This window comes from Coregonus lavaretus (assembly GCF_964263955.1).
Source record: "Coregonus lavaretus genome assembly, chromosome: 29".
Classification (NCBI taxonomy): domain Eukaryota; kingdom Metazoa; phylum Chordata; class Actinopteri; order Salmoniformes; family Salmonidae; genus Coregonus; species Coregonus lavaretus.
In genome coordinates, this window is record NC_140016.1 from 40,314,020 (window position 1) to 40,329,688 (window position 15,669).

Consider the following 15,669-nt stretch of genomic DNA (forward strand, 5'->3'; position numbering starts at 1 on the left):
GAAATCCTGCAGCGCCCGCAAGGTCCCCCTGCTCAAGAAAGCACATATACCGGGCCATCTGAAGTTTGCCAATGAACATCTGAATGATTCAGAGGAGAACTGGGTGAAAGTGTTTTGGTCAGATGAGACCAAAATGGAGCTCTTTGGCATCAACTCAACTCGCCGTATTTGGAGGAGGAGGAATGCTGCCTATGACCCTAAGAACACCATCCCCACCGTCAAACATGGAGGTGGAAACATGATGCTTTGGGGGTGTTTTTCTGCTAAGGGGACAGGACAACTTCACCGCATCAAAGTGACGATGGACGGGGCCATGTACCGTCAAATCTTGGGTGAGAACCGCCTTCCCTCAGCCAGGGCATTGAAAATGGGTCGTGGATGGGTACTCCAGCATGACAATGACCCAAAACACACGGCCAAGGCAACAAAGGAGTGGCTCAAGAAGAAGCACATTAAGGTCCTGGAGTGGCCTAGCCAGTCTCCAGACCTTAATCCCATAGAAAATCTGTGGAGGGAGCTCAAGGTTTCAGTTGCCAAACGTCAGCCTTGAAACCTTAATGACTTGGAGAAGAACTGCAAAGTCATTAAGAGATGTGTACAAACCTGGTGGCCAGCTACAAGAAATGTCTGACCTCTGTGATTGCCAACGGGGGTTTTGCCACCAAGTACTAAGTCATGTTGTGCAGAGGGGTCAAATACTTATTTCCCTTTGAAAATATTCCTCAGAGAAGCACACTGTACATGCACCTGCACATGTGCACGCAAGCACACACAGACACGCATACAAACGCACACATACAGTTGAAGTCGGAAGTTTACTTACACTTAGGATGGAGTCATTAAAACTTGTTTTTCAACCACTCCACAAATTTCTTGTGAACAAACTATAGTTTTGCAAGTCGGTTAGGACATCGACTTTGTGCATGACACAAGTAATTTTTCCAACAATTGTTTACAGACAGATTATTTAACTTATAATTCACTGTATCACAATTCCAGTGGGTCAGAAGTTTACATACACTAAGTTGACTGTGCCTTTAAACAGCTTGGAAAATTCCATGGTTTTAGAAGCTTCTGATAGGCTAATTGACATCATTTGATTGAATTGGAGGTGTACCTGTGGATGTATTTCAAGGCCTTCCTTCAAACTCAGTGCCTCTTTGCCTGACATCATGGGAAAATCAAAAGAAATCAGCCAAAACCTCAGAATAAATATTGTAGACCTCCACAAGTCTGGTTCATCCTTGGGAGCAATTTCCAAACGCCTGAAGGTACCACGTTCATCTGTACAAACAATAGTACGTAAGTATAAACACCATGGGACCACGCAACCGTCATACCGCTCAGGAAGGAGACACGTTCTGTCTCCTAGAGATGAACGTACCTTGGTGTGAAAAGTGCAAATCAATCCCAGGACAACAGCAAAGGACCTTGTGAAGACGCTGGAGGAAACAGGTAGAAAAGTATCTATATCCACAGTAAAACAAGTACTATTTCGACATAACCTGAAAGGCCGCTCATCAAGGAAGAAGCCACTGCTCCAAAACCACCATAAAAAATGCTATGCTGCAGGAGGGACTGGTGCACTTCACACAATAGATGGCATCATGAGGAAGGAAAATTATGTGGATATATTGAAGCAACATCTCAAGACATCAGTCAGGAAGTTAAAGCTTGGTCGCAAATGGGTCTTCCAAATGGACAATGACCCCAAGCATACTTCCAAAGCCATGGCAAAATGGCTTAAGGACAACAAAGTCAAGGTACTGGAGTGGCCATCACAAAGCCTTGACCTCAATCCTATAGAACATTTGTGGGCAGAACTGAAAAAGCGTGTGCGAGCAAGGAGGCCTACAAACCTGACTCAGTTACACCAGCTCTTTCAGGAGGAATGGGCCAAAATTCACCCAACTTATTGTGGGAAGCCTGTGGAAGGCTACCCGAAACGTTTGACCCAAGTTAAACAATTTAAAGGCAATGCTACCAAATACTAATTGAGTGTATGTAAACTTCTGACCCTCTGGGAATGTGATGAAAGAGATATAACCTTAAATAAATAATTATCTCTACTATTATTCAGACATTTCACATTCTAAAAATATAGTGGTGATCCTAACTGACCTAAATCTGGTAATTTTACTAGGATTAAATGTCAGGAATTGTGAAAAACTGAGTTTAAATGTATTTGGCTAAGGTGCATGTAAACTTCCGACTTCAACTGTACATACACACACACAAACACGTGTGGAGAGCCAGAGCTCAGAATTCTTAAATGCTCATAACATTTTTCTCAGAAACCAAAAAAACGCCCCAATCACTGATGAACTGGAGAGCAGACCAGATAGGGTAAAGGGGAAGGAATACTTTGCAGTTCCCACATTCTTACCACACAATGAGGAGGGTAGTGTTTTACCAGCCCTAGCCCAGACAAACACAGACACATGCACACACATACATACACATGTAGCAAAGTTGTGAAACTGTTTATTCAGGCTACATCTAAGCATACAAAAACATCAAAACACAAAGACAGAGAGTATATTTGTCTCAAAGGGCACATCTAATCTTTAATTTTGTGACAGGCTAAAACACCTCCCCACTTTTTTCTTGTCTCCATCACTCATAGGCCGCATAGTGCCTGTGGATTCTAAGGCCAGTCTTTAAGTGAATCCATGCGTGGGCTAGGTAAATAGGTCAGGGAGGTGAGAGGTCAGAGGAGTCAGCGGCATCTAACAATAGCACCTTTGTTTCCCTTTTGTCTCATCAACCAGTTTATCTACTCTGGACTGGAAAGTCACACCGTATTAATCCAATAACATTATTAAATCATCACCTTCTATGAAAATACCTTTCTTAGAATGAGCTAATACCAAAGCCCTAAACAGCTAACACCACTACAGTCACAACCTTCAATTTACAGAGAAAGCCAAAGCTTCATCGCTAACGACAGAGAGTAACAGGCCATCTCCATAGACTAAAATGTTTCCATCCTTATGGAAAACAACAAAGCAGGAAGAGACTGCTTGGTAGAGAAGCTGGCTGTCACCTCCAGTTTCTGTCCGATTGGCTAGCACATGCTTTAGCCTCCCATTTAAACCTTTGGCTTGGCTATATCTATGTTTCTGCTGTTGTAAAGCTCTGGCTTCACACTTTACTGCCTGTCAATCATCTCGGCACCCACATAGAAAATCCCACGTTGGAAAAGGAGTAAGAGAGGAAGAGAGAGAGAAAAAACACACTTGCTTTGACGGATGGCGGTCAAGCCTTTTACGGGATCCACTTTTTGCTCTCCATGGCTCCTAAAATGCGTTCCCGCTCAATAAGCTCCTTGTAGTGAAAATCACTTTTTAATTAGGTCTTCTTCCTGCTCCAGGCTCCCACCCCAAGGATTACCTTCTGGGGTTGCGTCCAACTAAGCCGATCAGACTCCCTCTTGCCTGGCCTGTTTAACACTAGAACCGCCTGGCCTTTCAGCCTATAAGTACCTGCTAGAGAACGTTGAGAACGTTGCCGGGCATCCCCTTTAGCATATGCATCAGATGCATATCAACCCGCAAAGTGTGCAAACATAAGCACCAATGCTTGATAAATAATGCATAAACAATTGTAAAGGATGAATTGCATGATGAAATATTGTGGAAATATATCCACAATAGTTATTTTTTAGATAGAATCAAGGATATGTTTTGTATAATTCTACAAAGTCCTAGTGAAAGCCGTAGGCCTATAGCCTATTTTAGTTTCCCTTACAATAACAACAGGTGTCTGAGACAGTGGCAAACTTGTCATCAAAACGCAGGTGTCGCATAATCTCTCTGAAGCGGTTGCATGGCATGGTCTCTCTGAAAAAGTCCACCCCAATACCTATCAGACCAAAATGACTTCACATACATGCTCTTTCCGCCATATGCCCTGCAGTAATATTGTACAAGAGTGCAATGTCCCACGCGCTGTTTCCTTTTCTGTGTGCATGAGCGACAGTACAATCTCTGATGTGCTGCAACATCTGCATGTCACATAAATAAATAAAACTGCTGAGTGCGATCGCAATTTGTCTCTTTGCGTGAGGTGTAGAGCCTGTTCTCTCTGTGAGAATATTCTGGGCAGGCCGTGTTACATTACACTTCAATTTTGGTAATGTTCTAGGAACATTCTCCAACTGGTTTGACATTGGGAATGTTCTCAAATAGTTCAGAGGAAGTTAAGAAACAATGTTCTTCTGTGGGAACGTTTCCTACAGGTTTCGTCATGGTTCTATTTAAAATCATGTTCTCAAATTGTTCAGAGGACGTTGTTAAACTTTCCATAAAAACCACAACAAAACTTTTGTAACATTCAGAGAACATTCTAAGAATTAATTTGAAACATATACATTCCATTCTCAGCATCAACAAAACTCTCTCCATCCTCTATCTTGTTAAGTGTGTTCAGGTGTGTTGGCCGCGCCCACTAATTGGTCACAACTGATCTTGATGAGTGCTTGTTTCCTTTGAAATGTGGTCTGTTTGAATAGACCAAAATCAGTGGTGGAAAAAGTACTAAATTGTCATACTTGAGTAAAAGTAAAGATTCCTTAATAGAAAATGACTCAAGTAAAATTGAGAGTCTCCAAGTAAAATACTACTTGAGTAAAAGTCTAAAAGTATTTGGTTTTAAATATATTTAAGTATCAAAAGTAAATGGAATTGCTAAAATGTACTTAAGTATCAAAAGTAAAAGTAAAAGTATAAACCATTTCAAATTCCGTATACAGTGCATTCAGAAAGTATTCAGACCCCCTGACTTTTTCCACATTTTGTTACGTTACAGTCATATTCTAAAATTGATTACATTGTTTTTTCCCCTCATCAAGCTACACACAATACCCCATAAAGATAAAGCAATAACTGGTTTTTAGACATTTTTGAAAATGTATAAAAAATTAAAACCTGATATCACATTTACATAGGTATTCAGACCCTTTACTCAGTACTTTGTTGAAGCACCTTTGGCAGACTCAAGTCTTCTTGGGTATGACACTACAAGCTTGGCACACCTGTATTTGGGGAGTTTCTCACATTGTTCTCTGCAGATCCTGTCAGGTTGGATGGGGAGCGTCGCTGCACGGCTATTTTCAGGTCTCTCCAGAGATTGTCACGGTCGTCTACCAAAGATGAAGAGGACCAAGGCGCAGCGTTGCAGGCAAACATACTCATTTATTGAGCGAAACGCGAACAAAACAACAAAAGACGGAAACGTGACAGTACACGGTATAACACAACCAACTAGAAACAAGAACCCACCAAACACAAAGGAAAACCGACAGTTTAAATATGGCTCCCAATCAGAGACAACCAGCAAACAGCTGACACTCGTTGCCTCTGATTGGGAGTCACTCAGGCCAACCTAGACATAGAACAACTAGACACTCAAAACACAGCACATAAACACACGGAATCTACACACCCTGACTCAACATATAAAGTCCCCAGAGCCAGAGTGTGACAGTACCCCCCCCCAAAGTCGCGGACTGCGACCGCGCCTCAACAAAACCCCAAACAGGGGAGGGCTGGGTGGGCATTCCTCCTCGGAGGCGGCTCCGGCTCCGGGCTTGACCACCACCCCTCCATAATCCTCCCGTAGCGCCCCTGGTCCGGTCTGACCCCGCTGACTGGATCAGGACTGGACATCGACGGAGCGGATTGCTTAAGCTCCGTTGTGGACCAGCTGACCAGTACCTGATCAGGCACCGGACTGACGACGCGCACCCCTGTCTTGGCGCGTGAGGCAGGAACGGACCGGACCTGGCTGACGATGCGCACCCCAGGCTTGATGCGTGGAGCCGGAACGGGCCTCACCGGACTGACGACGCACACCACTGGCCTGGTGTGGAGCGCAGGAGCGGGCCGGACAGGGCTGACGAAACGCACCACAGACTTGGTGCGGGGAGCAGGAATGGGCCGGACTGGGCTGGCGACGCGCACCACAGACTTGGTGCGGAGAGCAGGAACGGGCCGGACAGGGCTGACGAAACGCACCACAGACTTTGTGCGGGGAGCAGGAACAGGCCGGACAGGGCTGACGAAGCGCACCATAGGCTCGGTGTGGGGAGCAGGAACAGGCCGGGCCGGGCCGGGCTGACGACACGCACCACAGGCTCGATGCGAGGAACAGGAACAGGCCGGACCGTACTGGGGACACACACCACTGGCTCTACGCAGGGATCAGGAACAGGCCGGACCGGACTGGTAACACACCCCAGTACCTCTCGCCGTGCCTCCACATTTTCCCTCTCCTCTGTGACCAGTGGCCCCCTTAACCTGGCGGCCTCCTCTGCACACCCGCTGGACCGCTCCATCGCGGCCTCTTGCTGCCCCGTCGTCCACGTCGTGAGCCCCCCCTAAAAAATTTCTGGGGTTCTCTCCTCCCCGTGGGCCAGGCCTCTATATTTCTCGCCCAACTCTCACTCCTCTGCGTCCAACTCCCGCTATTCAACTCCTCAATGGGCTTGACCCAGTCGAGGCTCTTCCTCCATTGTTCCCACGTCCACTCTCTCTGCTCCTCCCTCGGCTTGACCCAGTCGAGGCTGCCACGGAGATCTGCTAGCGACTCCCCTGGCGAGGGCTCCTGGACACGCTGCTTGGTCCAGTTTTGGTGGGTTCTTCTGTCACGGTCGTCTACCAAAGATGAAGAGGACCAAGGCGCAGCGTTGCAGGCAAACATACTCATTTATTGAGCGAAACGCGAACAAAACAACAAAAGACGGAAACGTGACAGTACACGGTATAACACAACCAACTAGAAACAAGAACCCACCAAACACAAAGGAAAACCGACAGTTTAAATATGGCTCCCAATCAGAGACAACCAGCAAACAGCTGACACTCGTTGCCTCTGATTGGGAGTCACTCAGGCCAACCTAGACATAGAACAACTAGACACTCCAAACACAGCACATAAACACACGGAATCTACACACCCTGACTCAACATATAGAGTCCCCAGAGCCAGAGTGTGACAGAGATGTTAGATCGGGTTTAAGTCTGGGCACTGACTGGGCCACTCAAGGACATTCAGAGACTTGTCCCGAAGTCACTCCTGCCTTGTCTTGGCTGTGTGCTTAGGGTTGTTGTCCTATTTGAAGGTGAACCTTCTCCCCAGTCTGAGGTCTTGAGCACTCTGAAGCATGTTTTCATCAATGATCTCTCTCTACTTTGCTCTGTTCATCTTTCCCTCGATCCTGACTAGTCTCCCAGTCCCTGCCGCTGAAAAACATCCCCACGCTTCACCGTAGGGATGGGGCCAGGTTTCCTCTAGAAGTGACGCTTGGCATTCAGGCCAAAGAGTTCAATCTTGGTTTCATCAGACCAGAGAATCTTGTTTCTCATGGTCTGAGAGCCCTTTAGGTGCCCTTTGACAAACTCCAAGTGGGCTATCATGTGCCTCTTACTGAGGAGTGACTTCTGTCTGGCCACTCTACCATAAAGGCCTGATTGGTGGAGTGCTGCAGAGATGGTTGTTCTTCTGGAAGGTTCTCCCATCTCCACAGAGGAACTCTGGAGTTCTGTCAGAGTGACCATTGGGTTCTTGGTCACCTCCCTGACCAAGGCCCTTCTCCCCCGATTGTTCAGTTTTGACGGGCGGCCAGCTCTAGGAAGAGTCTTGGTGGTTCCAAACTTCTTCCATTCAAGAATGATGGATGCCACTGTGTTCTTGGGGACCTTCAATGCTGCAGAACTTGTTTGGTACCCTTCTCCAGATCTATGCCTTGACACAATCCTGTCTCGGAGTTCTATGGACAATTCCTTTGACCTCATTGCTTGTTTTTTGCTCTGACATGCACTGTCAACTGTGGGACCTTATAGAGACAGGTTTTAACCTTTCCAAATCATGTCCAATCATTTGAATTTACCACAGGTGGACTCCAATTAAGTTATGGAAACATCTCAAGGATCAGCCATGGAAACAGGATACACCTGAGCTCAATTGCGAGTCCCATAGCAAATGGTCTGTATACTTATGTAAGTAAGGTATTTATATATTTTATTTTTATGAATCTGCTAAAATTTCTAAAAATCTGTTTTCGCTTTGTCATTGTGGGGTATTCTGTGTAGATTGATGAGGAAAAATGCAATTTAGTCCATTTTACAATAAGGCTGCAATGTAACAAATGTGGAAAAAGTCAAGGGGTCTGAATACTTTCCGAACGCACCTTATTAAGCAAACCATACAAGACAATTTGTATTTTGTTTGTATAAATTTTTTTGATGGATAGCCAGGGGCATACTCCAACACTCAGACATAATTTACAAACAATGCATTTGAGTCCGCCAGATCAGCAGCAGTAGGGATGACCAGGGATGTTACCTTAATAAGTGTGTGAATTGGACCATTTTCCTTTCAAAATGTAACGAGTTCTTTTGAGTGTCAGTGACATGTATGTAGTAAAAAGTACATTATTTTCTTTAGGAATGTGGTGAAGTAAAAGTACAAGTTGGCAAAAATATAAATAGTAAAGTAAAGTACAGATACCCCCAAAAACTACTTAAGTAGTATATTAAAGTATTTCTACTTAAGTAGTCAAATGAACAGCTTTGTATGCGTAAAAGAAGATGGCATACTAGCTCCATCCTGGTGGCACAGTAGACTAATTCCATGGGTAGAGAACAGAAGAATCTCACTGATGCTGTGTCACAATTCCCATGTGTCTGTGTTTGGAATTCAAAAAAGTTAACCCAAATTAAGCTAGTATTGTCATTAAAAGACGTTACAAGACCATGGTGCTTGCCTATGGAGCTGTGAGGGGAACGGCACCTCCGTACCTTCAGGCTCTGATCAGTCCCTACACACAAACGAGGGCATTGCGTTCATCCACCTCTGGCCTGCTGGCTCCCCTTCCTCTGCGGAAGCATAGATCCCGCTCAGCCCAGTCAAAACTGTTCGCTGCTCTGGCACCCCAATGGTGGAACAAGCTCCCTCACGACGCCAGGACAGAGGAGTCACTCACCACCTTCCGGAGACATTTGAAACCCCACCTCTTTAAGGAATACCTGGGATAGGATAAAGTAATCATTCTACCCTCCCCCCAAAAAAATAAAATAAATAAATAAATAAATAAATTGTAAAGTGGTTACCCCACTGGCTATAGGGTGAATGCACCAATTTGTAAGTCGCTCTGGATAAGAGCGTCTGCTAAATGACGTAAATGTAAATGTAAATGTAAAAGTATTATTGAAACATTCAGTGATTGTTTTAAGGAAGTTATAAAAAAAAAACTCCAAATAACTTATTTCCATTCTCAGAGCGTGAATAAAACCTCCCAGGAAAACTTTCAGGGAACCATTGTAAAACGTTCTCAGAACCTCACTGCAACCTAAAAATGAACGTTCCCAGAACAGTCAAATGTTTTATACATTTTAAAAACCTAAAATTTTACTGGTCTGTAAACGTACGGTTTCATTCCCAGAACCAATGGGAAACAAACATCGTACGTGTCCACAACTTCATAGGAACCAAATGTGCTAGCTGGGTTGGTTGCAAAAAAAGCCTCCAATTATAGCCTTTCTTCTCCAGCAGGCAACAAACAGAGCATTGGTTTGGGGTGGAGATAGAATCCAAACCATCCAGCTCATAAATCTTCCACCAAATCTCCTTAACCTCTCCAAACCCTCGCACACTGCCCTTTTTAAATCCCATAACCAAAATCTTAGGGCCAAATTAAGACCTGTCTGACACGGAAGCAACTCCCCCCTTCCTTCTGAGAACCTGAACAAGATAGGCTTTCAAGAGGCATGTCCCAACTGATATAGGTTCAAGGTTCCTCCTTGAAAGATGTTTTTGTGTTAGTTAGAAAGTTAATTTCTGAGATTTGTCTCTCTTTTTGTCTCTCTGTTTCTCTCTCTCGCTCATGATATCTGTAATTGTTCTTCACCTTTTTCTCCCAACTCCCTATCTCAAATCTTTCTGTCTTTATCTCTCCTCCATCTATAAGTCTCTCTCTTTTTGTCTGCCCAGTTCTCTCACTGTATCTGACTCTTTCTCCAGCCTTGTAATAAAAGGAAACATCAAATGCTGTCCAGCTGTGGTTACAATAGCCCAGTATGAGACATACAGACCAGGCAAGACTCCTAATTGGCCAGTGCACTCGCAAGGCACATCTTCCTTATCCCCAGTCTGACTGAGACAGACCAGAGAAAAGATTAGCAAATAGCAGATAAATATGAAAAGAAAGCCACTCATATTTATAGGGAATGAAAGCTTTTCTTTTACATTATTGCCTGGCTCAGGCAAGCACAATAGGAAAGGTATAAAGGATGCAGATGTCTTGTCGTGATGGGGGGGTTATTGAAAATATTGAAAATCAGAAGCAGGATGATGCAACAGGCAGTCTTGCTACCTGGCACAGGATATTGATTCTGGCCCCAGTGAGCGTGAGGCCCTCTGACGCTTGTCGTGGGGGCACTCGCAAGGCTGGATGGTCATGCCGTCAAGCGCTGCCACCAATAAAGTAGACTCCTTTCCTCTGACAACAGCAGCAGAGACCATGGCAACAGGATGATAAGGCCTGGCATTCAATTTTACATATACATTTTTGTCATTTAGCAAACACTTTTTCAGAGTGACTTTAGAAAGAAGTATGTGCATAAAAAAGAACACTAACATAGAAACTCAAAACAGTGTTCAGTTGAGTATGTCTTAACCAAAACGGCTGCCATTGCTGTGGTTGTTGTTGTTTTTAAAAATCCTCACAATAGAAGAGAGAATATGTTTGTAGAACAATACAATTATAGCTGAGCGAGACACTGCAGTGCAACATTGCCTACCCACAGATTGGAGCCTTCGGGGATAGATTTAAAGTCAGTGATCATCCTCGACAAATCTTCTTAGGCTATCAATAGGAGCCAACGAAAGTGTCACTCTATCTATTCCTTCGGCTCGTATGGGTGAAATACACTACATGACCAAAAGTATGTGGACACCTTCTTGTAGAACATCTCATTCCAAAATCATGGGCATTAATATGGAGTTGGTTCCCCTTTTGCTGCTATAACAGCCTCCACTCTTCTGGGAAGGCTTTTCACTAGATGTTGGAACATTGCTGCGGGGACTTGCTTCCATTCAGCCACAAGAGCATTAGTGAGGTCGGGCACTGATGTTGGGCGATTAGGCCTGGCTCGCAGTCGGCGTTCCAATTCATCCCAAACGTGTTCGATGGGGTTGAGGTCAGGGCTCTGTGCAGTCCAGTCAAGTTCTTCCTCACCGATCTCGACAAACCATTTCTGTATTGACCTCGGTTTGTGCACGGGGGCATTGTCATGCTGAAAGAGGAAAGGGCCTTCCCCAAACTGTTGCCACAAAGTTGGAAGCACAGAATCGTCTAGAATGTCATTGTATGCTTTAACATTAACATTTCCCTTCACTGGAACTAAGGGGCATTGCCCGAACCATGAAAAACAGCCCCAGACAATTATTCCCCTCCACCAAACTTTACAGTTGGCACTATGCATTCGGGTAGCTAGCGTTCTCCTGGCATCTGCCAAACCCAGATTCGTCTGTCGGACTGCCAGATTGTGAAGCGTGATTTGTCACACCAGAGAACGCGTTTCCACTGCTCCAGAGTCCAATGGCGGTAAGCTTTACACCACTCCAGCCGAGACTTGGCATTGCGCATGGTGATCATAAGATTGTGTGCGGCTGCTCGGCCATGGAAACCAATTTCATGAAGTTCCCGACAAACAGTTATTCTGCTTACGTGGCTTTTAGAGGCAGTTTGGAACTTGGTAGTGAATGTGCAAACCGAGGACAGACCATTTTAAGCGCTATGCGCTTCAGCACTAGGCGGGCTAGTTCGCAGTTGAGCCGTTGTTGCTCCTAGCCGTTTCTACTTCACAATAACATAACTTACTTTTGACCGCGGCAGCTCTAGCAGGGCAGACATTTTAGGAACTGAATTGTTGGAAAGGTGCCCTCCTATGACGTTTTCACATTGAAAGTCACTGAGCTCTTCAGTAAGGCAAGTCTACTGCCAATGTTTGTCTATGGAGATTGCATGGCTGTGTGCTCGATGTTATACACCTGTCAGAAACAGGTGTGGCTAAAATAGCCGAATCCACTCATTTGAAGGGCTGTCCACATACTTTTGTATATATAGTGTAGGTGTAGATATTTTTCTTATGGGTGAAAATGTATGTACTCACTAAAACTGTAAGTCGCTCTGGATAAGAGCGTCTACTAAATGACTAAAATGTAAATGTAAATTGTAGTGACTTGCAGAAGTGGAAGGACAGATGTCTAGGAGGATTTAGAGAGGAGAAAATACAATGAGGATTGGTCTAAAGACAATTCGCTGTATACTGAATCTCTTCAAGTGAGTAAACTGGCCTGCTCTGCTGAATACGCTTTGCAGTTCATCAAGTCATTCAGCCCATCAACCTGACTAGAGTTAAGCCAGGTAAGAAGACCTGTTAAATCATGAGTCATGCTAGGCTAACAAATATTTAATATATACAGTACCAGTCAAACGTTTGGACACACCTACTCATTCAAGGGTTTTCCTTTATTTTTACTATTTTCTACATTGTAGAATAATAGTGAAGACATCAAAACTATGAAATAACACACATGGAATCATGTAGTAACCAACACATTTTTTTTTTTACAAATCAAAACATTTTATATTTGAGATTCTTCAAATAGCCACCCTTTGTCTTGATGACAGCTTTGCACACTCTTGGCATTCTCTCAACCAGCTTCACCTGGAATGCTTTTCCAACAGTCTTGAAGGAGTTCCCACATATGCTGAGCACTTGTTGGCTGCTTTTCCTTCACTCTGTGGAGGCCAGGTCATCTGATGCAGCACTCCATCACTCTCCTTCTTGGTCAAATTGCCCTTACACAGCCTGGAGGTGTGTTGGGTCATTGTCCTGTTGAAAAACAAATGATAGTCCAACTAAGCCCAAACCAGATGGGATGGTGTGTCACTGCAGAATGCTGTTGTAGCCATGCTGGTTAAGTGTGCCTTGAATTCTAAACCAATCACAGATACTGTCACCAGAAAAGCACCCCCACACCACAACACCAACTCCTCCATGCTTTACGGAGGGAAATACAAATGCGGAGATCATCCGTTCACCCACACCACGTCACCATGTCATTTAGTAGTGGTTTCTTTGCAGCAATTCGACCATGAAGGCCTGATTCACACAGTATCCTCTGAACAGTTGATATTGAGATGTGTCTGTTACTTGAACTCTGTGAAGCATTTATTTGGGCTGCAATTTCTGAGGCTGGTAACTCTAATTAACTTATCTGCAGCAGAGGTAACTCTGGGTGTTCCATTCCAGTGGCGGTCCACATGAGAGCCAATTTCATCGTAGCGCTTGATGGTTTTTGCGACTGCACTTGAATAAACTTTCAAAGTTCTTGAAATTTGACTGACCTTCATGTCTTCAAGTAATGATGGAGTGTCTATTCTATTTGCTTATTTGAGCTGTTCTTGCCATAATATATAATATGGACTTGGTCTTTTACCAAATAGGGCTATCTTCCGTATACCACCCCTACCTTGTCACAACACAACTGATTGGCTCAAACACATTAAGAAGCAAAGTAATTCCACAAATTAACTTTTAAGAAGGCACACCTGTTAATTGAAATGCATTCCAGGTGACTACCTCATGAAACTGGTTGAGAGAATGCCAAAAGTGTGTAAAGCTGTTATCAAGGCAAAGGGTGGCTTTTTGAAGAATCTCAAATATATAATATATTTTGATTTGTTTAACATTTCTTTGGTTACTACATGATTCCATATGTGTTATTTCATAGTTTTGATGTCTTTAATATTATTCTACAATGTAAAAATAAATAAATAAAAGACCTTGAATGAATACAGTGAGGGATAAAAGTATTTGATCCCCTGCTGATTTTGTAAGTTTGCCCACTGACAAAGACATGATCAGTCTATAATTTTAATGGTAGGTTTATTTGAACAGTGAGAGACAGAATAACAACAAAACAATCTAGAAAAACGCATGTCAAAAATGTTATAAATTGATTTGCATTTTAATGAGGGAAATAAGTATTTGACCCCTCTGCAAGACATGACTTAGTACATGGTGGCAAAACCCTTGTTGGTAATCACAGAGGTCAGACATTTCTTGTAGTTGGCCACCAGGTTTGCACACATCTCAGGAGGGATTTTGTCCCACTGCTCTTTGCAGATCTTCTCCAAGTCATTAAGTTGTCGAAGCTGACGTTTGGCAACTCGAACCTTCAGCTCCGTCCACAGATTTTCTATGGGATTAAGGTCTGGAGACTGGCTAGGCCACTCCAGGACCTTAATGTGCTTCTTCTTGAGCCACTCCTTTGTTGCCTTGGCCGTGTGTTTTGGGTCATTGTCATGCGACCCATTTTCAATGCCCTGGCTGAGGGAAGGAGGTTCTCACCCAAGATTTGACGGTACATGGCCCCGTCCATCGTCCCTTTGATGCGGTGAAGTTGTCCTGTCCCCTTAGCAGAAAAACACCCCCAAAGCAACATTTTTCCACCTCCATGTTTGACGGTGGGGATGTTGTTCTTGAGGTCATAGGCAGCATTCCTCCTCCTCCAAACATGGTGAGTTGTGTTGATCCAAAGAGCTCCATTTTGGTCTCATCTGACCAAAACACTTTCACCCAGTTCTCCTCTGAATCATTCAGATGTTCATTGGCAAACTTCAGACGGGCCTGTATATGTCCTTTCTTGAGCAGGGGGACCTTGCGGGCGCTGCATGATTTCAGTCCTTCACGACATAGTGTGTTACCAATTGTTTTCTTCGTGACTATGGTCCCAGCTACCTTGAGATCATTGACAAGATCCTCCCGTGTAGTTCTGGGCTGATTCCTCACCGTTCTTATGATCATTGCAACTACACGAGGTGAGATCTTGCATGGAGCCCCAGGCTGAGGGAGATTGACAGTTATTTGGTGTTTCTTCCATTTCGAATAATCTCACCAACTGCTGTCACCTCTCACCAAACTGCTTGGCGATGGTCTTTTATCCAATTCCAGCCTTGTGTAGGTCTATAATCTTGTCCCTGACATCCTTGGAGAGCTCTTTGGTCTTGGCCATGGTGGAGAGTTTGGAATCTGATTGATTGATTGCTTCTGTGGACAGGTTTCTTTTATACAGGTAACAAACTGAGATTATGAGCACTCCCTTTAAGAGTGTGCTCCTAATCTAAGTTTGTTACCTGTATAAAAGACACCTGGGAGCCAGAAATCTTTCTGATTGAGAGGGGGTCAAATACTTATTTCCCTCATTAAAATGCAAATCAATTTATAACATTTTTGACATGCGTTTTTCTGGATTTTTTTGTTGTTATTCTGTCTCTCACTGTTCAAATAAATCTACCATAAAAATTGTAGAATGATCATTTATTTGTCAGTGGGCAAACGTACAAAATCAGCAGGGGATCAAATACTTTTTTCCCTCACTGTAGGTGTGTCCAAACTTTTGACTGGTACTGTATTTTTTATCTTTACACATATTTAACCCCATATTTTTGGGGCCACAAAACTACTTCCTTACCTCTATTTGTTTGTACTTGTATTTGTATTCATTAGGGAACACCATTGGCTGCTGCCAAGGCATCAGCTATCTTCCTGATGTCCAAACATATTAAGGCACTTACATTACACAAAATATAAAACA

At 43.9% G+C, this 15,669-nt stretch overlaps 1 protein-coding gene across 5 annotated transcripts in view; it reads right to left on the reverse strand.

The window, feature by feature from the left end:
• Positions 1 to 15,669, reverse strand: part of LOC311105137 (protocadherin-1-like) — a 450,002-nt gene that overhangs the window by 101,716 nt on the left and 332,617 nt on the right. Inside the window, exon 6 of one of the 5 annotated variants that reach the window (XM_084147167.1) lies at positions 12,689 to 12,902. The exons of the other annotated variants lie outside the window; for them this stretch is intronic. Within the exon in view, the coding sequence (XP_084003293.1) occupies positions 12,895 to 12,902 (8 nt within the window). The 3' untranslated portion in view covers positions 12,689 to 12,894. Of the gene's footprint in view, positions 1 to 12,688; positions 12,903 to 15,669 lie in introns of those variants that run through there. 5 annotated transcript variants of the gene reach the window in all.